The sequence below is a fragment of the Priceomyces carsonii genome (assembly GCF_900007245.1).
Source record: "Priceomyces carsonii strain CBS4050 genome assembly, scaffold: Debaryomyces_carsonii_scaffold_4, whole genome shotgun sequence".
NCBI lineage: Eukaryota > Fungi > Ascomycota > Pichiomycetes > Serinales > Debaryomycetaceae > Priceomyces > Priceomyces carsonii.
Genome location: NW_026946677.1, coordinates 183812 through 211309, shown reverse-complemented (window position 1 = coordinate 211309; position 27498 = coordinate 183812). Strand labels below are relative to the sequence as shown.

The window sequence follows — 27498 nt, the reverse complement described above, 5'->3', positions numbered from 1 at the left end:
ACATACAATTAAAAGAATATAAATTCTTTCAAAAGAAACCCACCAATATACTTAAAATACATAGTTAAATTGGTAAGATAACTTAACGAGAGGTAGCATGCACTTTTTGGAAAGCACCCTTTTGTTGTTGCTTAGAAACTCTAGATTGAGCACCAGCTGCAGCTGACTTAGCCTTTTCAGCCTTTCTTGAAGCCTTAGCTGCCTTCTTAGCTTCTTTGTCCTTGGCTAATTTTTGTTCTCTTGCAGCCTTCTTATCGGATGCCTTCATTGACCTTCTTTCCTTGATCAACTCCAAAGGAGCACCTACAATAGCTCTTTGATGCTTTACGGCTCTTCTAGATCTTCTCTTAGCAGTTTCTTCAGAGATACCTTTCTTGTGCTGTCTTCTGTATAAAACAGTCCAAGCAATCCTTCTTGGGTTCTTTCTTTGCTGAAACAAAGAGGCAGATTTGGATGATTGGAATCTGAAGATCTTTGAGTCACCTCTAACAAACAAGGTACCTCTACCTGGATAGATTTTTGAACCAGAAAAGGAATCGATTTCAACCTTCATTTTTACTAAAAATTGTTAGTACTCTAAGAAAATTTTAATCACTCGTTGTGTCACCAGGAGAAGCATACGAAGATTTATCTAAGTGTGTGAATCTAATTAGAATATGTCTTCATAGGCCCGTACTTTTTTCATGGGTAAATCTCTCCTGCCGCGTACTGACAATATTTTATTCATTCCTAGAATATCTAGATGCCCCAATCATTCAGGCTACTTCAAAGTAAATTCTGGCCCTCCTTTCATTTATTAGTCGTCTTCTATTTTGAACCTTAGCCAAGCCGTCACTTAGTTATATCTAACGCTATTCACATGCCTCGTTGTATTCAATGGTCACCATCGAGTATTCTGCAAACATTTACATACCTCTATCTTATATCAATATATTATCCTTTACTAAAATTGTGAAAGTAAAAATTTTTGAACAATTTTTCAGTGATTATTCGGGCCCGGCTCACCATTTTGGAAAGACTCTACTTAAAAAAAAAAAGTTAATGTGACACAAAAATACTAAAGTGTTACACAAATATAAGCAGCCTATGATTATCTCAATGTACGTGCATACGACGATAAACTATTGAGACCTTAAAGTCATTTGATTTACACGTGCTAAGATGACTGCTATTAAATGAGTTTGACACTACTGTCGCTGTCTTACTATGTGGCGCCTCCACTAAGGTCGCTTTTACAGTGTGCATATTATGTAAAAATCATACAGGAAGGGTAGTCTGAATGAAAAAAAATTTTCATAGCCTGAACATAATACATCTTTTTCTATTATATTTCAAAAGAATACAACACCTTCTTTCACTTAATTAATAAAGACCGGAGTGTAATAATACAAACACAGAGATGGTCAGTATATTTTCAGATCCGTGTCGTATTGGGAAAGGCTCTAGTCCAAGATGATTGCAACTTGTTCTCACTATTACTAGCTTTAAACAGTAACCATAAGATGAAGAACTTTAACAAATTGGGTAAAAGACCAGCGATATGGTAGGTTCAAGAAGAATGGTACTATTTCTGACCCAATACGATCTATCAAAATTTGATATTTACTAACATCGAATAGGCACCAAAATCCGCAAAGAACCAAGAGAACATTAGCGCCAAGTTAGGTTTAGTTATCAAATCTGGTAAATACACCTTGGGTTACAAATCTGTTGTTAAATCCTTAAGAACTGGTAAAGCTAAGTTAGTTATAATTGCTGGTAACACGCCAGTCTTGAGAAAGTCAGAATTGGAATATTATGCCATGTTGTCTAAGACTCAAGTTTACTACTACCAAGGTGGTAACAATGAATTAGGTACTGTCTGTGGTAAATTATTCAGAGTTGGTACTTTAGCTGTTATCGACGCAGGTGACTCTGATATCCTTTCTAGCCTTAACTAATTAAATCTACGTTTTGTATAGTAATAGACTGGACTTTGATCTCAATTAAAAAATTACATTTGTACATCCGACTCAGGCTTGTGATGATCGCTATTTCTTTTGTTTATCATAAAGTTACTCTAGACTCAATCGTTGTCTCTTATTTAACATGTCTTCTAGCTCCTTGATTTCCTGTTCTTCTTTTTTTAGATACTCGTCAATATCAACTTTTTCAGAGCTGTCTTCTTGGCTTTGTTGTGTCAATTCAGACCCTGATTTTACAGGGCTATTAAGGTCACTATAATTTATATTTAGATAGTTTAGCTGTTCTCTTTGATGCTGTATTTCATTTTCCAATCCTTCCATTTCATTTGCAAGCAAATCGTATTCACTTTTATATTGAACCAACTTTGTTACTAACTTGTCATAGCTATTAATTAAATTCGGATATTTCTCAATTGTCTCCAAAACTTTAATGCACAACTCTCCCAAATTTTTTGTCTCTGGAATCAAGTGAATTCCTTTGCTTGAATTTGATTGTGATCTTGTAGGGGATGAGTTCAACTCAAGTTCAGGATCATTCCTTTCAATTATTTTAGGAATTACTACTGCTGTACGCTTTTCTTCGTTTTTTCTCCGTAACATTTGCTCGTTAAAACTTCGATTTACATAAGACGTTCTTCCATCAATTCTTTCTGGACTCACATCGAGTCTAGTGTCCCTATCGTTGACTTTTTTAATTCTGTAAAGTGAATTTTCGTCTGGGGATGGGTCTTTTAATAACTTTGTTATTTCAGGATTGCTGACAATCGCATTAGTAAAAATACCTGGCGAGTTGAATTTTAAGTTCTGTAGCGACTGAATCGACTGTTCAGAACGTTCTAAGAAGTATGTTATTGAAGGCATTCGATAATTAATAGATATAATAATATATCATACATTTTTTGTTTATGTTTTGATAACGCTTTACTTATGAGAATATCAGTCCTGCACTTTGATCAAATCATCTTTTTGACACCAAAAAGAGATCAGAAAAAAGTCTAAGATGTAGAGTTTTCATTTTTGATATGGTTGTTGACCTTGATAAATATGCTAAGCCGGGCAAGGGTTATTATTTAGCATTAGGCTTAGAGGGTTCTGCAAATAAATTGGGCGTTGGTGTTATCAAACACAAACTAGGGCAACTTGACAAGAACAACCGTGCCGAAATATTATCAAATATCAGGGACACGTATGTCACTCCACCAGGGGAAGGCTTTTTGCCAAGAGATACGGCAAGACACCATAGAAACTGGGTGAGTCGTATTATAAAGAAGGCTTTAGCTACAGCAAAAGTGAAGGGACATGACATTGACTGCATTTGCTTCACACAGGGTCCAGGAATGGGGGCTCCACTTCAAAGCGTTGTGGTAGTCGCCAGAACGTTGAGCCAGCTATGGAATAAGCCCATTGTTGGTGTAAATCATTGCATTGGCCATATAGAGATGGGTAGAGAAATTACAGGTGCTTACAATCCAGTCGTTTTATATGTCAGCGGAGGAAATACTCAAGTAATTGCATATTCGAGACAAAGATATCGAATTTTCGGAGAAACCTTAGATATAGCTATAGGAAATTGTTTAGATAGGTTTGCAAGGACGTTGAAAATCCCAAATGAACCTGCACCAGGATATAATATAGAGCAAATGGCTAAAAAAGGGAGGCATTTATTGTCCTTACCATATACAGTTAAGGGAATGGATCTCTCTATGTCAGGTATTTTGGCTCACATTGATCTCATTGCGAAAGATTTGTTTTCTGAAGGAGAGAGCGATTTGAGAGATCCTGAAACTGGAGACTTAATTACAGCAGAAGATTTATGCTTCTCTTTGCAAGAAATCTTATTCGCTATGTTGGTAGAAATCACTGAAAGGGCAATGGCTCACGTCAACAGTAATCAGGTGTTGATTGTCGGTGGTGTTGGATCGAATGAAAGGTTACAAGAAATGATGGCCATCATGGTGAAGAGTCGAAGAAATGGCCAAATATACGCAACCGATGAGCGATTTTGCATTGACAATGGAATTATGATAGCACACGCGGGACTATTGAGCTATAGAATGGGCCAAACGAATGAACTTTGGAATACCGTATGTAGTCAAAGGTTTAGAACAGACGAAGTTCTAGTTAAGTGGAGAGAGTGACTCACGTTCAATTAGTTTTAATATACGTAAAATGGTATAGACCATAATATCTAAAACGGATACCTTTGACCTTAGCAAGACAGGCTAGAATGATTGCTACTTTAGCCTGTAATTGCAACGCCTAAAAAATTATTTTTTTGGGAAACAAGGTCACATATTAAGCAAACCATGAAAAGGCTCGATTGTAACGCTTCTTTAATCTTTTCCACTATAATCAAGTCAGATACGGGTTTCACAGTGATTAATTATTTTTGAATTAGTTTATGGAGTATTGCTTCAATGTTATCCTCTGACTTTCTTTCTATGGTTTGATCCAACTTACTTGAAATGGCATTACTGCCAGCGAAATTGCACTCTCTCAAAAGGCTAGCTAGTTTCCTTACTTTAGTGCCTTCCCAAATAGCAGCAGTAGTTTTGAAATTGTGTTTGACAGCTCTTTGAGCACCAGATCTTTCAAAAAATTCCACATTCGCAGACTCATACTTGAAAACCTTCCCAATGACTACACATGACTTTACTGAACCAAAAATTGACATTATTTCTGTCAAGACCTCAGCATTTATCAATCCTTCTAATTTTGGTTTGCTTTTCCACAAAACTGTAACGATATTGGATCTCGAATTTTTTAAAAATGAAGAAATTTCATTCACAGGTAAGTCCTGAAAGGATACATAGGATACGGGCACCTTATCAATTTTGAGAGCTCCATTAGTTAAAACCTCAAGAGCCCGACGCTTTCTGAGACCCTCTTCTTTTAACTGATTTATATTATATTTCCATTGTCTTGTATTTATTTCTTCGTGGCTATTGAACCCGGAACTTCTATTTCTAAACTCATTCTCGGCCCTGGCTAATTCACTTCTAAACTTTTTAGTAAGATCATCAAGCTTTTCGCTTCTCAGCCCTTTATTTATATTAATTAGTCTGATTCTATCATAATCACTTCTTAATTGAGAGTCTATTAAAATTTCGTAAATCTTAGATAACAAATTGAATTGCTCTTCATTACCAGTACTTTTGTCTGGATGAAATATCAAAGCTTTTTTCCTATACTGCCGCCGTATATCACCCTCTGTAGCAGTAGGAGAAACTTCAAGATACTCGTACAAGTCTATTTTACCATTTTCTATGAGCTTTCCCAAGTTGTTACTCATGTTATTTAATTCAAATGTGAGTAAGATGCGTGCTTTCATGCCTTTAAGCGCGAAATAATATACTGATCGGCTTAGGTACTAATTTACGACATTTTTTAAATAAATGTTTCTTTCGTTATCTATCTAAAATGGAGATTGTACATATAGCTCACCAATGAGTTCATAATCACTTTTTATGCTAATTAGCGGAGCCCTGAGAGGTTTAGTGGTGTTCATATTTTTTTTTTTCCTTTTTAAAAAACCTAATGAGTCCATTCAATGGAGAAATTGACAATTAGTAGATTTATACATTTGATTCGAAGTAGTAAGTGCAGACCTCAGTCCAGAGACCCCCAACTGTTTTGCTTTTCATGCATTTTATATTTCGTCATAAAGAGCTAAATGATTATGAGTTAAAAGTGTCCACTGATGATAACAAACTTTGGATCGCTTTTCATAAGTCTTAAATTACCATAAAAGCATTAAGACTTTTCAAATCATTCGTCTGGTTTATGCTTTGACATTTCTTAAGCCATAGGTAGATCTAAATATAGCATCACCTTCAGAATAACCTCTACCTAATCCAAATCCAATTCCGATCCATACGGGAAATGATCTCCTTTTAAAAAACAAAATGGAAGCTAAAACACCTCCACCGAATCCTAAACCAGTCTTGATTAAGGCATTAGATAAAACGACGTCCCACTGTAATGGTTAGTTAGTATATGAGCAAATAGTTTGAGCATAGATATGCGTATAGGATTTCGTGTCTGCTGCTAATAATTCGAATAGACTTACTTTATCATTTAACAAGTTCCGAGAAGGAGTACTGATTGCTTTTTGTTCCGTGGACATTCTCTCTAGCAAGTTAGTATTTATCTTTGTTTAAAAAAATAGGTTACGATCTCTCAATTGATCCTCCTGCAAACAAAGCATAAGAGATTCTTTGCATTCAAATTCCGAGATACGATATTGATACTACTTACCTAAAAGTTTCTTCGTCTTTCAAATGACTATAGTCTCCCAAAGGTCTCTCTATGAGTTGGAACGTAGTGAAATTTATCGAGAATTGGTTGGACGAGAAGAAATACCGAATATTTGTTACACAAAATTATATCCGCTTTCTCACACCAACTGGCATTTAACTCGTCCATGATCTTTCCTCATGAACGGTGTAAGGATACTAGATCGTTTTAGGGGTTCTAAGTTTTTGATTGAAAGCTTAAGAGTTTGTAGGGACAAAACTCTACTTCTCACATTGATGAGAAAACTTTTTACACTTAAACCTTAAAAGTGCAGCCATTTGCAAGGGAAAGCTTTAAAGTATTTGTGAAATCGAATTGGCTCTTTTAAAATGTCACTCCTGAGATAACATTAACTCTGTTACTCTACTTTCAAGGAGAAATTGATTTCAAATCATTTTAAAAAAATGATTCTGCCCAGGATCGAACTGGGGACGTTCTGCGTGTTAAGCAGATGCCATAACCAACTAGACCACAGAACCACTTGGTGAAATTTGTAAGGGGTCAGTCTTATAAGTATACACAATGTGAAGGAGTGTTGCAAAACAGCTCTGAAACAGTGTTGTAAAAGTATATAAGCGCGAGATACTCCCAATAGTAGAATATTACATTCTACTAGGGATTCTAAATAGTAGCACACTATACATAAGCTTAGAGTAGTCAAGTATTCATAAGGAATCACCTAAGTACGATAGTAGCCCTTGAAAACAATTATTTAGAACCTCCTATTCCTTCATAAAATTTATGATATATGAGTTTTATATGACAACCGTATGAAAGCCTCGTTAATGTAACACCAAGAAGCTACAAAACTGTATAAATTGTGATAATTGCCTAGGTTAGATTGATACATTCGACTGTTGCATTAAAAAGTAGTTGAGCTAAATGCTTTCATAGGGCCAATATATTTAGTCCAGTTTATTGTTGAACACTTTGATCTTAGCTGCTTCTATAGCTATAGGATCCATCTCTTTATTTTTTTTATCCTTTTTTTTAGTTTCTATTCAGATGTATTTATAAAGTGTAGCGTTCTGTTTACCCGTGCCACCACAAACTTTACTGTGATTCAATACTCCTATAAAGGACTACGAGCCATAGATAGTGATGTAGCATGTTATTGAAACTACCCTCAAAAAATGTGCCCAACCTATCGTCTCCTTTCATATATTAACAGGTTATATTTAAGATCTATGCGTTGTCTACTCACGCTTTACGGCTGAAGCAGCTCACGAGGCTTTATTTTTTTCTTCTTTCCTGCTTTTATAGGGTTACCTAATAAAGGTCAATAGCAAGTCAAAGTCTAATCCTATTAATTGTAGTTTAAGACATGAATACAATCTCTAGTCCTATCACCAAGTTAGACTCTCTCTCTTTTTAAACTTATTATTTTAATCTGAATCTTTTTTCTAAAAAATAAAAATTTTTAAAAAAAAATAATAGCAAAAAACAACCATGCAGCTCTGAAGTTTATCCTTCTTTATTTTACCACTTAGAATAAATTTTAAACAAGCCTTTCACTTTAGATCTTGAACGGTGTTAAAAAGGAGTCAAGACACCTACCACTTTATACTATACTCACTTTTTTGACCTTAATAAAAATAAAATTGCTGCAGTATAGCCCTAATAGACTTTGATAAGCCTAGTTGGAGTACCTATCAACTTAATCATTACTGGACTTGTAATACTTACTTTCACATATTAATCTTTTTCGCAACCATTTATTGCTTTTCAATGCATCATGCAAATAGATTGTTTGGAGTCGCGTGTTTTTCAAAACAAAATATCCATGATCAAGCTTTAAAATAATCGAGCATAATAAACACGGGCGGTATGCATTATTAGGCAGATTAACTTATCGAAGATGCGTGATGAAAATGAAATTTCAAACTTGCATCCAAAGACACCTGCCAGGGCCCATTCCTTCAGGCTGGATGGCGCGTCACCGAGTAAACACATGAGCAAAATTAGATCTCTAGGCAAATTGAATCTCAGATCACCACTTTTGACGCCAGGGGCGGCTGATTTTTCATATAGAATTGAACCAGATAGAGCACATACCCCGTCTGAAACCATTCAAAATAGACCCATAGCCCCTGCTACATTATACACTTTACGAAACTACTATAATGATTTTACGACAATTGATTGGACAAAGGCATTTATTCTGGCTAATAAGTTTAGATTTGAATTGAAGCATAATAAGCTAGTGAGTAGAACTATTTCAGATAATCACGATGATATTTCTGATGCCTTTTTACCATATTATTACAAATATTATCTAATTCTCAGTAAGTGGATGCTCATAATTTTGATTGGATTTTCCTTTTCCTTAATCGCATTTATAATTGATAAGTTTGAGATATTATTAGTGGGATTCAAACATGGCTATTGCAAATCCAATTGGCTCCAAAGTCAAGTCTCGTGCTGTATTCTCCAATCGTCAGGTTTACTGAAGGAACCTTTGCATATGAACATATTCAGGTCTGGCTACGTTTTTCATTCAAATCAAAATTTGTCTTCAAATTCATGTCCCAATTGGGTTTCATGGTCTGGTTTTTTTCATAAAAATTCCTTTGGCGATGTTATTAGGTTTGATTTTATTGTATATGTGATATTGACATCTGCTTTGGCTTGTGCCGCTTGTCTTGTAACGCTTACTACCAAGATAAGTGGAAAATCTGAAGGCGCAATGGCAAATAATATGACAGATCTTAAGTTTGGCACGATCAATTCAAATCACGAACCCAAAACAGAGATTATGTCTCTTTCTCCGCGAGTATTGTACACCGCAGCAGGATCTGGGGTTCCTGAAGTTAAAACAATTTTGTCTGGATACGTGATTAGGCGATTTCTAGGTCTAAGAACTTTAATAGCCAAAACTATATCTTTAATATTAGCGATAGCTTCAGGTTTAGTTTTGGGAAAGGAGGGGCCTTATGTTCATTTGGCTACAGTTGTGGGAAACGTCATGACAAGGTTCGTGAGTTCCATCCATAACAATGAACTCTTTAGAAAACAAGTATTGTCGGCAAGCGCTCTGGCTGGCGTGGCATTAGCCTTCGGATCACCGTTAGGTGGTGTTCTATTTATCTTAGAAGAGATAAATAACTATCTTCCATCTCATCAGTTATTCCAGATATTTTTTTGCGCCATAAGTTCTACTTTATTTTTAAAATTTTTGAATCCTTACGGCACTGGAAAGACAGTCTTGTTTGAATTAAAGTATGATTCGGACTGGAAATACTTCGAACTCATTTTCTTCGTAATGATTGGTATAGCAGGTGGGTTGTTCGGAGCATCATTTGTACGATTTGTGAAGTTTTGGCCGAAAACATTTCGAAAACTCAAGGTGATCGATTCCCATCCTATATTTGAAGTCTTTTTAATTTCTTGTTTGACCGGATTGGTCACTTTTTGGAATCCATACACTAAACAAGCTTCATCTGAATTAGTTTTAGATCTAGCGACGTCTTGTAATCGAAATGAAATGGATATATCATTATGTCCTAAATCTCCTGAATCATACTCCAAAGAGATATTATCACTAGGCACAGCATTTGTCATCAAGGTAATTTTGACATTCATAACATTTGGATTGAAGCTACCCTGTGGTATCTACGTACCTTCAATGGTTGCAGGTGCATTATATGGCCGCATTTTTGCTCTGTGCATTCAATGGTTAAAATTGACAAGTGGATCAGATAGCTGGTATGCCCACTTCTTTCTGCAATATGTTTGCAATACCAAGGCAAACGAGTGCGTAGATTTGGGAATTTATTCAATGATAGGGGCCGGTGCATTCATGGCAGGAGTCACTCGAATGAATATTACATTGGTGACAATATTATTCGAGTTAACCAGCTCTTACAATTATGTCTTGCCAATCTCAGTATCAATTGCAGTAGCTAATTGGGCCGGTGGATTCTTAGAGAAAAACTCTTTATACGAATCTTTATTAGAGCAGAATGACTACCCATTTATGTCTCCTGAAACTGAGCCTTTGGATCCTTTAACAACAGCCGCTGAACTTATTAGAGAGAGTGAAGTTTTCGAAACAAACCCAAATTCGGCCCAAATATCTCGTTTTCATGGCATCTTTTATCAAGAAACTTTAAGTCGAATTGAAGGATCTTGCCACAGCAAGAAGCTATGCTTGGATATTACGGAGTCTCCTTATGTAGTTATGTCTACACTTGAGTGCAAATTGTTACAATTAGCAGAAAGGTCTTTACTAGATGGCTGTATACCTTTGGTCAAAAATAAAGTGTGTGTCGGATTAATTTACTTTTCTGAGCTAGAGTTCTGTTTGGATAAATTGAAAGAATTGCTTTTGGAGTACAATATTACTCAAGATATATATTGTAAGTTATTGCCAGATGAGAAATACTCGAAACAGAAATTATTATGCGCTGATCACAGAGCGCATAATTTAAAAGTTGTACGGAACCGCTTTGAATGTGACATAGATTACTTCAACTATGGTTCCATTAAAGATCATTCTGCAGGCGACATGAAAAATTTTATGAAATTGTTGAATGAATATTCTGATTTTGGAAGTTACATAGACTATTCTCCAATATTTTTAAACTATGACTGCGAAGTAAGTCTTGCCCATTTGATCTTTGATAAAGTCGGGAATCGTGTCATAGTTTTATTAAAAGAAGGGGAGTATTTTGGCATCTTAGACAAGAAGGTTTTGATCGACTATTGCAGAAGGCAAGCATAAATTCTACACCAATTCTGTTTTGCTTCGAGCAAGCGACTCGAATTTGCAACTCATAATCTTTTTGAGTTTTCCGGTTGCATAAACTCTCATTAGAAGACTTTCAAATAAATCAATCTTTTTTTGAAGGTCCTCATAAGTTACCATGGATGACTGGTCAGGCTCTCCAAGATTCAATTTATCCAAAAGGTTATTGGTAGGACGTAAAACCTCATAAGTCCGCTCTTTAAAACTGGTCATAGTATTGTATTTCTCTTCTTCAAATTGCTGAAACATTTCACGATAAGTTTGTTGCGCTTCAAACAAAAATTCGATAATTAGTCTAAATTTTGCATTATTGGTTAGATTTGTTTTCCTCTGCAAGCTAATAATTATGGTAACTAGAACTAAATCAATCTCATGCTCATTATGATAAAATCCCAAAAGACATAATAATATTGCTCTAGAATACACCATCTGATCGTTGAATATGTTGAATGTAATAAGGTTTGCATCTTTCAAAGATTCGAAGCAAATCTTAGGGAGAATTTCAGGAAATGAGCAATTAGACGATTTCATTAGCATAGTACGCAAATCATTGATGCATATTGTGGTTTCTTTGTCCTCCTTTCCAAACAAATGGATGGTGAGATATTCATCTGACTCGCTGATTTTTTCAATAATTCCTAACAATAATATTCTGAATTCAAACAGGTAATTCGAAATATGAATAAGAAGGTTTTCAAACTGCTCCCTCTGCAATAATCTTAATGAAATCTTGCTCAAATTGAATGGAATCATTAATGTTAATATTTTAAAAATATACATGATCGAGACGTTATTGAGTTTCATATTAAGAATTTCATTAACGAATTGAGACTCGAAGTTTGCCAATAGAGTAGTCTTTATGTTTGAGCAACAAAACTCGAGACAGTTATAGTAAAGTATCAAGAATTTATCGAAATTGTCATCTTCAGCTTTCACTAGGCAAGAATGATTAAAAGAATCTGTGAATTTTTCAATAAATATAGAGCAAATGTCTGAATAATCATGGAGCCAGACATTCAAAGTGTTACTTTTTATATCAAGTAATCGGGTTAAAATATTGAATTGAAGTTCGTCTTCATCAATGAATATGAAGCTCCTAATGAGATCATAAACTGGAAAACATTTGTAAGTGAAAAATTTGGATTTTACCAAAGTAAATCCTTTTGTTTTTAGAATATTTTTAATGTACGCATCATTCTCCAAACATTCGAACCAAAGATCAACCAAAGTAGGAAGCTTTTGAAAAACTTCTATCACACTGTTAGTGAACATTTTCAAAAATGTGACTTGATAATTCTCCATCTCATAATACGATGTGAAGTTTATCAAGTAAATTCCGATACATTTAGAAATTCTTCTCAAAAAAGAACTATTTCTAGGAAAATTTACAATGTCACTGTGCTGTAAGAAGGTCATTAGTCGTTTAAATGATATCATCTGCTGCTCAAAAAGTGCTTTACAAACTTTCTTTATATTAAGTTTGCTCAACATTAAAAAGTATTCATGTTCAACCAAGAGTGAGATGATTCTGCTGCTTGACTTACTTAATTCTATCTGTTCATTAACCTTCACAAGGCACAGTATTAATTCTTCTGATCCTACTAGGTAATTTTGCTAAACAGCTCATGCGGTTAATAAAGTGTCCTATTAAGACGCCTCCCTAAGTCGTAAAAAGACGTTTCACTGTTAACTTACCGCTTCAAACTTTTGTATACTGTTTTGAGTCAAAAGTATAAAGAATTCGAGACTATGACTCTTTCGAGACAGAGAGTTTGATGGTGTAAACTTATAGTTTGAGTGTCCTTTCAACATTTCGTTTGCTTTTGATTAAGATCAAAGTTTGGAATTGAAGGAGTAACCATTGATCTGTGGCGGTTATATTATCATACTTAGAAACTCGCGTCTTATTTTAGCAGCCATTTTGTGGTATCAGACCTGTATATAGCTTTGACTGTCAAAACAGTTTTGAAACATACTCTACACACATTAGGGCTATATATTAAACAGGTATTAGCAAAAAGAAAAGTTTTTAAATGGAAAAAGAACTGGAAACTCCTCAAGATAAACTCAGAATTTTAAGATCAGCTTGAAGAAAAAATACTACTTACAGTATTGACATTTAACCAATATATAAAAATTAGCAGCATGGCATCATCTAGAAAAGATTTAGGAGGATTACCCAATAAATATACTTATAGTAAATTTGGCTCTAGATCCAATCAAAATAAAAATCAAGAAGATACAAACAATAGAGGTAATACCTACAGAAATGACCAAAAGTTATTTAAAGATAACGACTACTCAAATAACTATGTTCACTCGGGTACCTTACCGACCAGATACATCCGAAATAGCAATAATCCTTTAGAAGGTTATCCAAAGCTCAATAGGCTCCACCAACTTAAAAGAAAGCAGATTCTTAATCATTCTACCAAGCCATATGGTGCAAGAGTAAGCAGCAGCGAAATTATTCCAACTCTAAACAAATGGATTGACACATACGGTTTAAAATTCGACGTTATAATGATTGGCGCTCTTATAGAAAACCAATTTATTTTACCACTTTTGATGAATTTACCGATTCATAAACTTTGCTCGAGACCGGGGTATATGTTCATCTGGGCTACTACACAAAAAATACAAGAGTTGACCAAATTATTAAACAAAGATAGTTTTAACAAGAAGTTTAGAAGATCAGAAGAGTTGATTTTTCTTCCATTGAATAAAGAGTCGCCATATTACCCTTCAGAAGATGACGCATCTGGAATTCCGTTACTCGAGAGGCAGCAGTGGCATTGTTGGATGTGCATCACAGGTACTGTGAGAAGATCAACCGATAGTCACTTGATTCACTGCAATATAGATACAGATTTACAAATTGAATCCGAACAATCTGCAAGTAATAACGTAGTGCCTGATTCTTTATACAGAGTGGCCGAAAATTTCTCTAATTCAAACAGACGTCTTCATATCATTCCAACCAAAATAGGATACAATTCTCCCATAAAATTGAGATTGGGATGGGTCATAATGAGTCCAGATGTCCTCATTGATAATTTCAATCCTCGTGGACTAGAAGAAGAGCTATTTTCAAAGTCTTTAGTGAGTTATAAGAACAATGTAAACAACCCACAGTTTTTGGTTCCGCAGACTGACGAAATAGAAGAATTGCGACCCAAAAGTCCAGTTGCATCAAAATCTTGATGTATATTGTGTTTGGCTTATGAATTATACTCCTATCATCAAATCAATGGATTATCGATCTCAAAATTAGTGAAAAGTTTACTTTCAAAACTCACAATCGACATCATTTCATAGCCGTATTCTTGAAATTACTAAGGCTCTGGTTAGTATATACTATTTTGATCGATTATTCCGTGTTCATTTAGTGTTGTAAATCAGAAATTTGATGAATGTTGGAAATGGAAAATTTTTCAGCATTGAAGACTCTGAGTGAGCTGAGTTAGATTATCATCATAAACAACAAAAAGGCGGATAATATACACGATACATACTTTCAAGTGTAAAGTTTTCATTAACTCAATTTGCCCACATTATTGTTCTATATATTTACCTAAAGAAGTCGTCAAATAAGGACTCAATTATTCTGTAAGTTCGTCGCCGAGAAAAATATTGAGAGAAGAAAAATGAAAAAAAAAAGTCGTACGACATTTTTAAAAGTTTCAAGACGTTCGGAGAGCGGACAAAGCACAGAGAAGTGCGGAACTATATTTCGGAGGAGTCTAGAGTATTTCCAATTGAATAGGAGGATGGTGTCAAAGATGGTGACAGGTATATCATCCATAAAGACAAGCTAATTCACTTGATGAATCAAGTGGGACTAAAATTAATGAGGAACTGCAAACAAAAATCTTCGAATTGTTGAAGGAGAGCCCAAGAATCGGCCACTTTTTTAGGCTCCAGATCGTTTTTACTCCACACAAGATGCGCTGTCGCGCTATTCCTAAATATTCCGTAATTTTTTATATATCACTTCCATGATACGTGGAGAAAAATGCGTGGAGAAAAGCGGGAATTCCTGTTGGTTCATTACTTGATCCGAGCCACACTGCGGCAAAGATAACATTCTACTCCGGGAGAACCCCGGATGGAGCCTACATCAGAACTTTGACTTCTTTGTTTCAATGCACATCGCAGTAGTTCTAGTACACGATAATTGTATTACGATAGTAAGTCCATTCTGTAAATCAATTGTATATCGTTCTTCTTCACAAATGGAGAACCAACATTCATCCTTTAGCTTACTAGAGATGTTCTGATATAACAGAGATTCGCTACTGCACCTTTCAAACTTTAAAGGATCAAATCTCTATAATAAGACAAAAATTGTCGTTTTTTAGACTCGGGACACCCTCGGTAATGGAAAATGCACAACATCCCATTTTCACCCGAGTTATCATCGATAGTATATAAAAGGTCGGGATGCCACTCACGATAATCTTGGGGTACAAATCCTGTTGACGGAGCTAACGGAGTTGTATAACTCGTTTTTAAAGAAATAGAAAGGGATTAATTCAAGCATCACAAGATAAACGCAATGGCTATTCAGAAAATTCATGTCAAAAATCCAGTTGTGGAGATGGATGGAGATGAACAAACAAGAATTATTTGGGAATTCATCAAAGAGAAATTAATCTTACCTTATTTGGATGTCGATTTAAAATACTATGATTTGGGTATTATGTACAGAGATGAGACGAATGATCAGGTCACCGTAGATGCTGCTAATGCTATCTTGAAATATGGTGTTGGTGTTAAATGTGCAACCATCACGCCTGACGAAGCAAGAGTTAAAGAATTTGGCTTGAAAAAAATGTGGTTGTCTCCTAACGGTACCCTTAGAAATATCTTGGGTGGTACTGTCTTTAGAGAGCCAATTGTCATTGATAACATACCAAGAATAGTTCCTCAGTGGAAAGAACCGATTATCATAGGTAGACACGCCTTCGGTGATCAATACAAAGCTACTGACATTCTTATCCCTGAGCCAGGTGAATTATCCATCGTATTCAAGCCGAAGGGTAGCTCCGAGACTCAAGTGCATCATGTCTACAACTATGAGGGTCCTGGTGTTGCGATGACCATGTATAATACTGATGAATCTATTAAAGCATTTGCTGAATCATCTTTCAAATTGGCGTTAGACAGGAAAATGAACTTGTTTTCTACTACTAAGAATACAATTTTAAAGAAGTATGATGGAAGATTTAAAGATATATTTGAGGATATATATGAAAAGGAATACAAAAAGGATTTTGAAGCTGCAGGTATCTGGTACGAGCATAGGCTTATCGATGATATGGTTGCCCAGATGCTTAAGTCTACAGGAGGATATATTATCGCAATGAAAAATTATGATGGTGATGTTCAATCTGATATAGTTGCTCAAGGTTTCGGATCGTTAGGTCTCATGACATCCGTCTTGATGACTCCTGATGGAAAGGCATTCGAAGCCGAGGCAGCTCACGGTACAGTTACTAGGCATTTTAGACAACACCAACAAGGCAAAGAAACGTCAACCAACTCCATTGCGTCTATCTTTGCATGGACCAGAGGTTTGATTCAAAGAGGGAAAATAGACGACACTCCAGACGTTGTTAAGTTCGCAGAAAATTTGGAAAAAGCCGTTATCGAAACTGTATCGAAAGATAAAAAAATGACCAAAGATTTGGCATTGACTCTCGGGAAGACTGACAGATCAAGTTATGTAACTACCGAGGAATTCATTGACTATGTCAAAGAAAGATTGGACAAGAATTTAGGTTATTGAAGAGGCTGTCTCTTTTGACTTTTAATAGAATAAATATCACCACATACTTAACTATATTTCTTTGTATTCTCTACGCATCAATCAAACTAAATGTAGATGAATATCGAGCAATGAGTGCATTTCGTGCAGAGCACAATTTATATTCAATGAAACCGCGTAATTCAAACTGTCATTAGGCATACATTACATACTCTCATAGAATTCTGCCAACAAGATGAATGTAGGTTCTATCTTGAACGAAGATCCCCCGTCTAACAGTCGGGGTCGTGATTTTGAAAAGAATGATTCTCCAAAGGATGTCGAATCTCACAATAATCACCAGAGACACTCCATCGTGAATTTGCTCAACGATACGATACCTTCCTCTGATGTGACTAAGACTGAGCTACAGGACGAAAAAATGGAGATCGATGACTCCTTCAATTCTAATAAAAACGACGAAGATGTTGGTCTGTCTTTTCTATCAACTAAAAGTCTGGAAATCGAATCATCTGCACCTGACAAAGCTAAACAACCTGAATACAAGGAAAGCATTGCATCCGAATCTGTAAGAACCCACAATATAAGTGAAGGTGATAGCCAGCCGAAGGATGGATCTCGTAAATCAAAGGAGGAATTAAATGATGAAGACGAATTTAAAAAATTGAGCAAACTTCACTCCACAGATAAACCCAGAAGATATTTAGCGCCACCTATATGGGCACAAGAGTGGCATCCATCTGGTGATTCCCATTCTGCAGAATACTCACACATGAATGGGACTCTCACAGCCCTATCTAGCAAGCATGTTTTTGACCCTAGCTCTACCATAGGTACTGATTTAGAATGCTCAATCACAGGCGTTATTCCACCGCCATCAGTCACCAGAACAATTGCCGAATGGGTTTATGCAAACTTCAACGAAATATCGGACGAAAATAGACAGTATGTCGAATTAGAGCTAAAATTTGGAACTATCATTGATAAAAGACATTCGCACAGAATAAATATAGATGTATCAACAGAATGCATTTATACCAACACTTCCAGTATTTACTTCGATATGGGAGTACACGAAGTGGGTTGGAATGAGATGTGCCAGTTTTTAGATGATTTGGAGAAAAATTATCAGGAAGAGTTGAGGAAAGCCGGACCAAATGCAGCTTCGAAACCTAAAAGAAAATTCAATGTTTTGGAATCCGATATCACAGACTCTTTTTATCAAGTTATTAACAGAAATGAGCAACCAAAATCCATCAGAATTTCTAAAGATAATTTGTTAAATCCTCCAAGGTACACCGCTATCAATAAGCAAAGAATATCTGATCTTTACATTCACAATCCTTCCTCAATGTATGATCTAAGACTCTCTTTATCTCTTGAGTTGCCTATTCCAGAAGATACCATAGACTCAGTTCTTAAAAAAAATAAGCCAACATTGTCTAGAATAAAGAAAAGAAATTCGTGGACACATAGACCAACAGTAAGTAGGTTTGACATGACGAGAGTCTTGACACCAAAGGAACTAAAGAACAAATTAGGAAAATCAATTGTGGAGCAAGATCAAAGCTTTGAAGTGGAGCTAGAGATTGATACTTTAGAGCTATTTAATGGCTATGACAAGTTCAAAGGAGGTTCCGATACAATAAGGTTTGAAGAGTTAATAGAAATTTTTGTGAACAATGCAAGATGCTTAAATAATAGAGTGACAAGGTTGGCGAACAAATGATATCCCCTAATGCTTTAATACTGAGTGTGATCGCAACTATTAAAGAAAAGAAATGTACACTAGAATCTCAAAAGTACCACACATAAATAAATAAGAGACTTGTAATATCACACAGTAACACTAACACTAATGATACCACGCGGATAGCGATATGTAAATTCCTTAAGATAGCTCTTTCTGATGTTTATAGCAAATTCACTATCAGAATCAGATCAAGTTTTTTTGATTCAATGTATAATAATATGGAGCCTCAATTTCTTGCAGCCACAAAGTAAAATTTTAAATAGCCATATTTATACACCAAAACTAATTACGTATGTCGAATCAAAACATCTTTGGAGATCGCCTGTTGGAATCTTTAGGGTTAAAGTACTTCGATGATAATCAATCGAAAGCTGAAAATCCAATTCCGCAGCGGGATGCAAACCTCAGACAAACATTGACTGTGTCTGATCGAGACTCAAAAGAAAGTAGGAAGATGCTCAAAATCACATTACTTACAGTGTTATCAGTGATTACTTCATTTATGATGGGGGTGGCTTTCTTGTCGATCTGTTTTACTTTTTCTTCAAAAAAAGATGACCCGCTTTCTCTGATCATACTTGAATTGCGAGAGACAAGCAAATTATTGAAGACAAAGGACTTCTCAGGAAAGCATGTAGAAAGTTTCCGACTTTCCATTGACTTGACCCTGAGTGCAACTCATTGCATAATAAAATCAGAGGACAAAAACCTTATTCTAAGAGAACGCATACAAAGTATATACAAGAACTTTCCAAAGTACCAAATTTTTAAATATGGAGAGCATGTAATCAAGTTTCAATTTAGGAAGTCCTTCCTGTTCATTCTCGACAAATTGTGCTCCTTTGATTCTGGTGCCTTCTCTGAAAAGAATAACAATTATTCTGCACAAGAAGAGAGATTGCTGATATTAAATATTACATCAGCGATAGCTGAATGGGAGCTGAGTTCAAAATCCAACTTCGATACTTATATAAATGAGATGAGAGCCATGGAGGCTATTGAAGCATATCTTTTGAGGTCCATAGAAACGTACGATTTAGGTGACTCTGTTTATATAACCAATAAAGCCACCAGGGAGATATTTTTTGGCAATTTTAATAAAGACCCATTTATGTGAACTTAAAATTCACACCGCAACTATCTTGTTCAACCTGTTCTCAACTCCTACGAAGATTTTTCGATTGCCTGATGTTGTCAAAGTCTTTGGGGTGCACATGGTAAAAAAAAAAAATAGAAAATAGACACGTAAGATCGACAACATATAAACTGATGAGTATAAATTGTAATACGATAGTTTAAAATGATGTATTTATTGTTGTTTTGCTCAATATTAATAGCTGCATCATTACTGATCGTATATGCCATGGTGCTATATCTTTCACATAACCCAAGGAAACCTTTCCCTCTGGAACTAAGATATTACACTAACGATGATAAACAAATGCTGCATGAATTACCCCCAACAATTAATTCCACTCTGTCAACATTCGAAGACCATGGCATAGATATAAGCATTGTTATACCTTGTTTCAATGAAACCAATAGGTTAGGAAAAATGTTAAATGAAGCAATTGAGTATTTGCAAAAGAATTATTTAAATGCATACGAAATATTAATTGTGGATGACGGATCGTCTGATGGAACGGCCGAATTTGCTTTAATGAAAGCTCAAGAGTTGAAACTTCCTCCCCACATTTTAAAGGTAATAAAGCTTCAGAAAAATAGAGGAAAAGGTGGAGCTGTCACCCACGGTCTTTTACATTGTAGTGGCAGATTAGCTTTATTTGCAGATGCAGACGGAGCGACTAAGTTTCAAGATATTGAAAGACTTATCGAGTACCTTGATAGTGTTGATAGAAATGAAGCAGCAGTTACCATAGGATCAAGAGCTCATATGGTTAATACTGACGCAGTTGTTCGGAGATCTTTCATTAGAAATTTTTTGATGTACGGATTGCACACTTTGGTATTTCTTTTTGGAATAAGAGGAATCCAAGATACGCAATGTGGATTCAAAATGTTCAATTTTCAATCTATACAAAAAATATTTCCTCATATGCATACAGAAAGATGGATTTTTGACGTGGAGGTCCTCTTATTGGGAGAGATACAAGGCATGAAGATGAAAGAAATCGCTGTTAATTGGAAGGAAGTTGATGGATCAAAAATTGATTTGGCAAGAGATTCTATAGGAATGGCAGTCGACTTAGTAGTCACCAGGCTTGCTTATCTAATGGGAATTTATAAAGTAGATGAGTGCGGTGGACTAACGAAGAAAGATCAATAGCACAATTATAGATTCTGTTCTTTATAGCACAAAAAAAGAGCTGATTGTCATATAGTGTTATCTCTATAGGATGATTTTCCGGTCAATCAAAATTGAATTTATATATGTGGCTCATATCCCCTCTTCAATAGAAATTACGAAATTCTTTTGTAAGAAGATACAGATGATTGCATCATGTGCACTCAAATCATTAGAAGACTCCACAGCCCTATAAAACGGGTAAGATTTGCATTCAGTTTATTTATAAAGAAATTTAATAGCGATGTCAGTTGCTAAAGAATTCGAGATTGCCAATGAGGCGTATGTAGCACGATTTAACAAGGGATCTTTATCTCTTCCTCCAGCAAGAAAAGTTGCAGTGGTGGTTTGCATGGATGCAAGAATTGACCCCGCGGCGGCATTGGGATTGGAAGAAGGTGACGCTCATGTGATAAGAAATGCGGGTGGCAGAGCTTCTGATGCATTACGCAGTATTATTATCTCGCAACGCTTGTTGGGAACTCGCGAGATAGTAGTAATTCATCACACGGATTGTGGTATGTTAACATTTACGGATGATAAGTTGCGAGACATTGTAAAGCAGGAAACGGGCCATTCTGTTGACCACGTTTCGTTTCTTCCTTTTTCAGATCTCGAGCAGAGTGTCTACGATGATGTCCAGTTCTTTAAAGCTAATCCCTTAGTATTAGATGTTCCTGTCACCGGATTTATTTACGACGTAAAAACAGGTGCTATTAGACCTGTTTAAAGATACGGGTTCCCGCGGGCCCTCTTTGGCGAGAGACCCTTACTCATACATATTGGGCCCTTATCTAACAACGTTTATGAATTCGGGTTTTTCTTGTTATGCAAGCTCTTTATGTACTGTATGCCTTTAACATCATGATTAACCAGTAATTCGAAAGATTGATAGACGATATGCGTCCGAGCCTTAGTCGTCTATTGTGTAATTTCTGCGCGGATATTCCCATACTGCCTGTACATCCAGTAGTCAATTTCATCGGACGGCTCTTATTCTCGTAAGCTGCACAATTGTGATAGCTCTTGCATGGTCAAAAATTCTTTTATTGTAGGCTAATACGCAGTGTCCGAGTTATAATACTCACACTTTGTTTGGCAAAACATGCTAAATTCATCATTTAATGGACCGCTTTTGTTGAGAGAATTGGGCTAGGAAAGAATGCTTACATCTAGATAAGGTCAACTGCAAGTCTCTTGATGTCTCTTGAGTATGCAGACTTTTAGATTTGGAGAGTGTTTCCGGCCGCCGTCTAATAAATGATCCTGTTCTGAGATATTTCGCGAGCACCTGTACCTGAAAACGATTTACACGATCGAAAATACGACCCTATTGTCAAACGGCAAAGGACGTTTGACCTATTCCTAACATAGAATGCATAAAGTCGGTGTTTCTGGACTTTTATTTTTCGTAGACATGCATTGGGAATGCTGATGCATGCTGAAAAGCGATCGATCCCGTCTATCTAATGTAATTTGCAAAGATTGCACGAGTCTTACGAATATATAAAAGATGTAGTTATTCTCAACATATGCTCCACAGAATCGTGGCAAGACTGGGTGAAAATGTCTATGCTTCTCATAGCAAAAAAACCGACGGTCTCCAAAAAACTGAATATCAGGAGGGAAAATGTAACTGTAAGATCTGATATAAAGTTAAGTCACCCTAACTATAACGTCAAGGATAATGAGTCTCTTAAATCTGGGTCTAGTAATATTACTCGCATACCTACTGCAACATCAAAAAGCTCATCTAACTCCGGCAGAAGGAAAGTATATGATGTCAATAAATCTGGTTACGTTTGGAAAGATGTGCAAAACACCGCTGGTCTGGTGCAATCGCTTCTGTCTTGGCTGCCTAAAAGTCATACCCTGTCTACTTGGAACCACTCAAATTCTCGGTATATGAGAATTATAGAGAAGATGAATCAATGCTTTGATGATGAAAGAAATTTATCAGCTTTGGATAAGATCAGGATCTTAAGATATACGTACTTCGAGAAATTGGATACTAATATTGGTGCTATCATAAATGAAACCAAGATAATGAATCCTGACGGATCGCATAAGTTGAAATATTTGAATTACTTGCAGAAACTTCAAGCACGAAGTGATATGAGTTCAAAGAGATTGAGTGCAACTTTGGATCAAATGTCTTTATCGGACCACGAAAGTTCATGGAGTAGTACAGGGGACTACCCAAAATCAGTCATATGCGATCCTAATCATTTCAGTAATAACATTGACGATGACCCCTCGAGTATCAGAAGCCACTTGAAGTCTAAGCAGTTCTGGGCCGATGTATATGATGATATTGAACTCGAATCAATGCACAGTTCAATCAATTTCTATGAAATGCTACCTAGAAAAGATCAAGTCAGTCAACTCTTTGAGGACTTGAGCGATTACTTATTGTTTAACCTAGTGGAACAACCTCAGCATAATTCTTATTATCTTAAGGACTCTGGCATCGAATATATAAGGAGAGTAACAATGGAATATCGCACACTATATTTGGGAGAGTTTACAAAGCATCAAAATGGATCATCTCATTACATACCAGTATTTCAAAGTCTCAAGTTTTCAGATGAGGACAAAAAGTCTCAAGATAAAATGATGCAATGTTTGATTGATAAGGTAATTGAGAACTTAAGTGGCACCTTGCATGGACAAAGGAACACAGAAAACTTTAGCTACCTTTTCAAGATATGGAGATCATTTTTTAAATATGTATTCTGTGATTTGGTCATAGAGGAAGAGTTTGAAACAGACGAAATCGAATCAGTAAATAATGGTAGTAGTAAACATGATAGAAGGCATCATTCACAAATCGTCCAACTAGATTCCACATCTCTAGTATCACTCAGAAATATGAAGAAGACTATTTCTCAGAAAAATAAGCCTACAGCGAATAAATCTTCCCTTAGTTCTGGATGTGACTCGTTTCAGTCATCGACGATAATGAATAGCCCATTGGAAGACACCAGAAATCAATGCTCTGCATACATAGTGCCCCAAACCATGCAACAAAATAATACTGACTCGTCAGATATTAACACTAGTTTCCATGTCCAAAATTTCAGTACTAAATCAAATCACAAAAAAAAGTCTAAGCGTCTGCTTTTTGATAGGTTTAAAAGGTCGTAATGGTAAAGGTCGTTCAAATATCAATATTCAATCCTGCACATTATTATAAACCTATAAAATTATCGTTGCGAAGTAATGTAGCTCCGATAAAGACACTCCTGTATTTCGCAAATCCGCTTGCAGTTTACTCCTGAGAAAAACCAAAAAGGTAGGTCAGCCAACTACTGAGCCCAGGGTTGCCTAGAAAAAGGCTAATTAAAACATTCACTTCTTTTATGATCACAGGACGGATAATCCGTTATTTCAGTTCTTATACCCTCTTTAGGTGCTTACGTGAATATATACTTTAATTCTTTTCCATTGATAATTTTCTTGCTTGACTGTGGTGATTGGTTTATTATCTGTAATTAAGCAAAGAGCTAATGCTAGAAGTCCTATCGCTCAGAAAAAATTTTTTTTTCTTCTTTTGCTAATTTTTGCTTACCTTTTCCCCTTGGGATGTCAGTCCTTTACGAATCGCGGCAGCAACCGTCCAGTTTTGTTCTTGTTATTGTTTTTGTGCTGGCATATCGCTAGAATTTGCTTTCCCAAAACGGACAAATTGACTATCTGGTCGATCTGCTATTCTTAGTCGGTCCATGTTTAGTAAATAATGTAGCCTCTCCTTCAGGGGCCGGCTGGCGTGCTGACTGCCGGTGAGATGGGGCCCATCGGAAAAGTGCCACAGGTATATATCATTAGAGAAGTAGCACTTAAAAGGAAAAGCTTGTTCAATATTATCTTTTGGAAGCCGATATTACGGCATATGCTCGATAAAGTCTCTAACTAAAGGCGGGAGATTTAGTGATTAAAAATTTTGCTGCATTTGCGAAACTTATTATTGACTCAGATTGAAGCTCTTTACAACAAGGAGGACAAGGCAATATGATTCCTAAACCAACTTCGGACATGGCCTTATTGAAGGAGCATGCGTTTTATGAAACCAGGAATATCCAGTATATTATACCGTTTATTAAAAAACAGAGCTACATCTGGGAGACAAGTTCCGAAGAGAAGGGACTCGGAGCCAGAGATATCATTCTTTTAAGTATCGGTGTACTTCTTCTTCTTGCAAACTTGCGCTTCATCTTTAGATATATGAGAAAGAGAGAGAGACAAATAACAGAGCTGCTTGTTTAGCTATAATAGCGCATATTTTTCGTCATTCATTACTTGCAATTATTCGATTTGCTTTTAATTTACAGCATATATGATGGTCATTTTTTATTTCTTCGTCGACTTTAATATTGGATTCGTTTCAACCATTGATATTCCAAATGGTTTACTTTGTTATAATAGATAATTCAACCAAGTTATCGTATACCATTCCTTTTACAGGGTCTTAACTGACTTGCATTTACTTAAATAATTAATTGCTATAGATACAAATATTTAACATAATTGTAGAGTTACCAGTTAGACCTGTTTGCTTATACTGCTGCTGACCTTGTGCATCTCAATGTCCCATATGTTCCAGTCAAACCAAATCATGGAGGGAAATATCGTGAATAAATGCCATATTGCGTGGGCGTCCACTAATCTCCATATTGGAGCGAAGTCAAGCAATTCAAAAGAAAGTCCGCAAATAATCCAGATGTTCAAAAATATGGGAATAAGCGGGATTAGGCTGGTCTTCGATATAGAGATATAACTCAACTTTGCTAATATCTTTGTTTCATGAGGGAGTAGTTGAATTGAGCTGTTATAAATATGATTATCTTTTACGAAAACTTTATTGACGTTAAATGAATGTAGTATCCATAAAATGGAAGCCGCCAACCCAAATATTAAGTTAAATAATACATTATACCTGTAGTTCCAGTTGAGATACAAACGAATACAATGAATAACAAAAATTGTAAAAACAGACCCTCTCAATATCCTTAATTTAATGGAGTTCCCAAGTTCAAATAAGTTGAAGTACCTCATGACTATTGTAGTAAAATTCGATAAAATTATTAAGGCAGCACCAAAATAGTCTAATGTTTCTGTGAAAGCACTATCTCTAGCATGAAATAGCGCACTACACATCCAGCCAACTAACGATACCATAATTAATATCAAATACTGTTGGTACATCACAACATATTGCGTCTTTTGTATAGAGTTCCTTCGGTACTGATACAAAATTTTAAATAAGTTGGAGTAGTTAGCATAGAAATTAGCAACCGAAAATAGAACTGAGGGAAGTTCTTGCATTCCTAATACCCTTTTGAAGGGCCATTTTCCATAAAATTGAACCATATTTTCTTCATGTAGCAGGCGTTTGTTAGTTATAATCTGTTGACATTTATAATTACAATCAGAAGAGCAATCCCAGCGAAAAATGAACCTTGTTAATCCAGATAATGACTCATAATCCAAAAAATACTCTTTTTCGTATTTATCTTCTTCTGAACGGCCAGAATTGCTCAAACCTACACTTCTCTTGAGACCATATCCATGGGGATCACCATCGCAATTCAATAAATAACTACATCGGCTCCAGCAGTCAGAAAATTCTGGCAAATGGTCGCCTTCTGATGCTAATACCGACCTAGTAGTAAGTATAAGAAAGACCCCCAAAAATTTCATTCACCGTCGTTATTGATTATCAATACATGATTTTTCTACCTCTAAATGATTTTAGGCGTGCGGGCTATATGCCGGATCTTTTTTTAATTGCATAATAGTGAAGTAAAGCAGAATTAGTACGATGTTTGCATCCTCCTTGGAAGAGAGTCAAGATCGATATTCTATTCTATTCTATTTTCATATTGTGAAGGTATTTTGACTATGAAAGAAGGAACGAGAGTTAGAAATAAGATTTGTGTATATCTCATATTATTGAAATTCTTTTGCTAGGATAAAGAAATATACGTATGTGACCGTGCATAGTTAATTCAACCTTCCTCTAATTACCATCATGTAGTTTAAAAGCTTTGAGACCCTCGTTGCATTCATTTATTCAGACCACTCAAAAATGAATCTCAACTTTGTATCTAGGACTGCAGAATCAATACGCCTCGGGTTATCTGCAAAGAACTCAAAAGACAAGTGTTACGGTCAATGCTAATACTCAGCCGAATTCTATTTCTCCATGCTCAGCGAACCAGATATATTGCAAAGAAAACGATGCCGAAATTAAACTTGGTTTGATTTCATATGTCTCAGTCAGCAGATTGTTAGTATATGAATGCCTAACGGCAACAGCCTCTACTGGGACGTTATTACTCTAGTAGATCGCCGTTTTCGTATGTTTTGGTGTCGCCACCAATAGTATCCAATTAGCGTTGTTGGTTTTCATCTGACGGCAAAAGTCCGTATGGTCGTGCATGCTAGTCGCATAAGCTTGGTCCTACATGAGCTTAACCCCAGTCAAAGTAAAAAGAAAGGATTAAATAAACTTTGAGTTTGGGAGTAAAACAAGGACCATATCAGTAAATGACATTCATTTGGAATCAGTTACTTTCTCTTTTACCTTCAGTAAGTGCGCCATTGTAGCTTTTTCACTTCAACCCAAGCTTCTATTGTTGGTCTATCGACGAAAAAAAAAAA

The 27498-nt window shown here is 35.9% G+C and overlaps 16 protein-coding genes across 16 annotated transcripts, besides 1 other annotated feature; 10 read left to right on the top strand and 6 right to left on the bottom strand.

Moving 5' to 3' along the window:
- Nucleotides 1–82: 82 nt before the first annotated feature.
- On the bottom strand, nt 83–553 carry RPL24A (60S ribosomal protein eL24; the record flags this gene model as incomplete). The annotated part of the gene is made up of 1 exon (XM_062953530.1): nt 83–553. The coding sequence occupies one exon, from the start codon at nt 551–553 to the stop codon at nt 83–85; it is 471 nt and encodes a 156-aa protein (XP_062810324.1).
- Nucleotides 554–1540: 987 nt separating this feature from the next.
- RPL30 (60S ribosomal protein eL30) lies at nt 1541–1940 on the top strand (the record flags this gene model as incomplete). The annotated part of the gene is made up of 2 exons (XM_062953529.1): nt 1541–1561; nt 1620–1940. 2 exons carry the CDS (start codon nt 1541–1543, stop codon nt 1938–1940), a joined length of 342 nt encoding a protein of 113 aa, XP_062810323.1.
- A 114-nt stretch (nt 1941–2054) lies between these two features.
- SPC34 (Spc34p) lies at nt 2055–2825 on the bottom strand (the record flags this gene model as incomplete). The annotated part of the gene is made up of 1 exon (XM_062953528.1): nt 2055–2825. The coding sequence occupies one exon, from the start codon at nt 2823–2825 to the stop codon at nt 2055–2057; it is 771 nt and encodes a 256-aa protein (XP_062810322.1).
- Nucleotides 2826–2986: 161 nt separating this feature from the next.
- On the top strand, nt 2987–4102 carry PRCAT00003588001 (chromatin DNA-binding HSP70/DnaK family ATPase; the record flags this gene model as incomplete). Its single annotated transcript, XM_062953527.1, has 1 exon — nt 2987–4102. The coding sequence occupies one exon, from the start codon at nt 2987–2989 to the stop codon at nt 4100–4102; it is 1116 nt and encodes a 371-aa protein (XP_062810321.1).
- Nucleotides 4103–4347: 245 nt separating this feature from the next.
- PRCAT00003587001 (U2-type spliceosomal complex subunit) lies at nt 4348–5256 on the bottom strand (the record flags this gene model as incomplete). Its single annotated transcript, XM_062953526.1, has 1 exon — nt 4348–5256. The coding sequence occupies one exon, from the start codon at nt 5254–5256 to the stop codon at nt 4348–4350; it is 909 nt and encodes a 302-aa protein (XP_062810320.1).
- A 489-nt stretch (nt 5257–5745) lies between these two features.
- On the bottom strand, nt 5746–6090 carry PRCAT00003586001 (uncharacterized protein; the record flags this gene model as incomplete). Its single annotated transcript, XM_062953525.1, has 2 exons — nt 5746–5940; nt 6034–6090. 2 exons carry the CDS (start codon nt 6088–6090, stop codon nt 5746–5748), a joined length of 252 nt encoding a protein of 83 aa, XP_062810319.1.
- Nucleotides 6091–6664: 574 nt separating this feature from the next.
- Nucleotides 6665–6748: a sequence feature (Short protein (PRCAT00003585001, CUM65932.1) was converted to a misc_feature.).
- Nucleotides 6749–8118: 1370 nt separating this feature from the next.
- Nucleotides 8119–10983, top strand: GEF2 (Gef2p; the record flags this gene model as incomplete). Its single annotated transcript, XM_062953524.1, has 1 exon — nt 8119–10983. One exon carries the CDS (start codon nt 8119–8121, stop codon nt 10981–10983), a length of 2865 nt encoding a protein of 954 aa, XP_062810318.1.
- A 3-nt stretch (nt 10984–10986) lies between these two features.
- Nucleotides 10987–12819, bottom strand: PRCAT00003583001 (uncharacterized protein; the record flags this gene model as incomplete). The annotated part of the gene is made up of 2 exons (XM_062953523.1): nt 10987–12573; nt 12703–12819. 2 exons carry the CDS (start codon nt 12817–12819, stop codon nt 10987–10989), a joined length of 1704 nt encoding a protein of 567 aa, XP_062810317.1.
- A 333-nt stretch (nt 12820–13152) lies between these two features.
- On the top strand, nt 13153–14211 carry KAR4 (Kar4p; the record flags this gene model as incomplete). The annotated part of the gene is made up of 1 exon (XM_062953522.1): nt 13153–14211. One exon carries the CDS (start codon nt 13153–13155, stop codon nt 14209–14211), a length of 1059 nt encoding a protein of 352 aa, XP_062810316.1.
- A 1354-nt stretch (nt 14212–15565) lies between these two features.
- Nucleotides 15566–16798, top strand: IDP2 (isocitrate dehydrogenase (NADP(+)); the record flags this gene model as incomplete). The annotated part of the gene is made up of 1 exon (XM_062953520.1): nt 15566–16798. The coding sequence occupies one exon, from the start codon at nt 15566–15568 to the stop codon at nt 16796–16798; it is 1233 nt and encodes a 410-aa protein (XP_062810315.1).
- Nucleotides 16799–17012: 214 nt separating this feature from the next.
- CET1 (polynucleotide 5'-phosphatase) lies at nt 17013–18506 on the top strand (the record flags this gene model as incomplete). The annotated part of the gene is made up of 1 exon (XM_062953519.1): nt 17013–18506. The coding sequence occupies one exon, from the start codon at nt 17013–17015 to the stop codon at nt 18504–18506; it is 1494 nt and encodes a 497-aa protein (XP_062810314.1).
- A 316-nt stretch (nt 18507–18822) lies between these two features.
- PRCAT00003579001 (uncharacterized protein) lies at nt 18823–19647 on the top strand (the record flags this gene model as incomplete). Its single annotated transcript, XM_062953518.1, has 1 exon — nt 18823–19647. The coding sequence occupies one exon, from the start codon at nt 18823–18825 to the stop codon at nt 19645–19647; it is 825 nt and encodes a 274-aa protein (XP_062810313.1).
- A 183-nt stretch (nt 19648–19830) lies between these two features.
- Nucleotides 19831–20817, top strand: ALG5 (dolichyl-phosphate beta-glucosyltransferase; the record flags this gene model as incomplete). The annotated part of the gene is made up of 1 exon (XM_062953517.1): nt 19831–20817. One exon carries the CDS (start codon nt 19831–19833, stop codon nt 20815–20817), a length of 987 nt encoding a protein of 328 aa, XP_062810312.1.
- Nucleotides 20818–21079: 262 nt separating this feature from the next.
- Nucleotides 21080–21565, top strand: PRCAT00003577001 (beta-class carbonic anhydrase; the record flags this gene model as incomplete). Its single annotated transcript, XM_062953516.1, has 1 exon — nt 21080–21565. One exon carries the CDS (start codon nt 21080–21082, stop codon nt 21563–21565), a length of 486 nt encoding a protein of 161 aa, XP_062810311.1.
- An 836-nt stretch (nt 21566–22401) lies between these two features.
- On the top strand, nt 22402–23982 carry PRCAT00003576001 (uncharacterized protein; the record flags this gene model as incomplete). The annotated part of the gene is made up of 1 exon (XM_062953515.1): nt 22402–23982. The coding sequence occupies one exon, from the start codon at nt 22402–22404 to the stop codon at nt 23980–23982; it is 1581 nt and encodes a 526-aa protein (XP_062810310.1).
- A 1395-nt stretch (nt 23983–25377) lies between these two features.
- PRCAT00003575001 (uncharacterized protein) lies at nt 25378–26535 on the bottom strand (the record flags this gene model as incomplete). Its single annotated transcript, XM_062953514.1, has 1 exon — nt 25378–26535. The coding sequence occupies one exon, from the start codon at nt 26533–26535 to the stop codon at nt 25378–25380; it is 1158 nt and encodes a 385-aa protein (XP_062810309.1).
- Nucleotides 26536–27498: the final 963 nt, after the last annotated feature.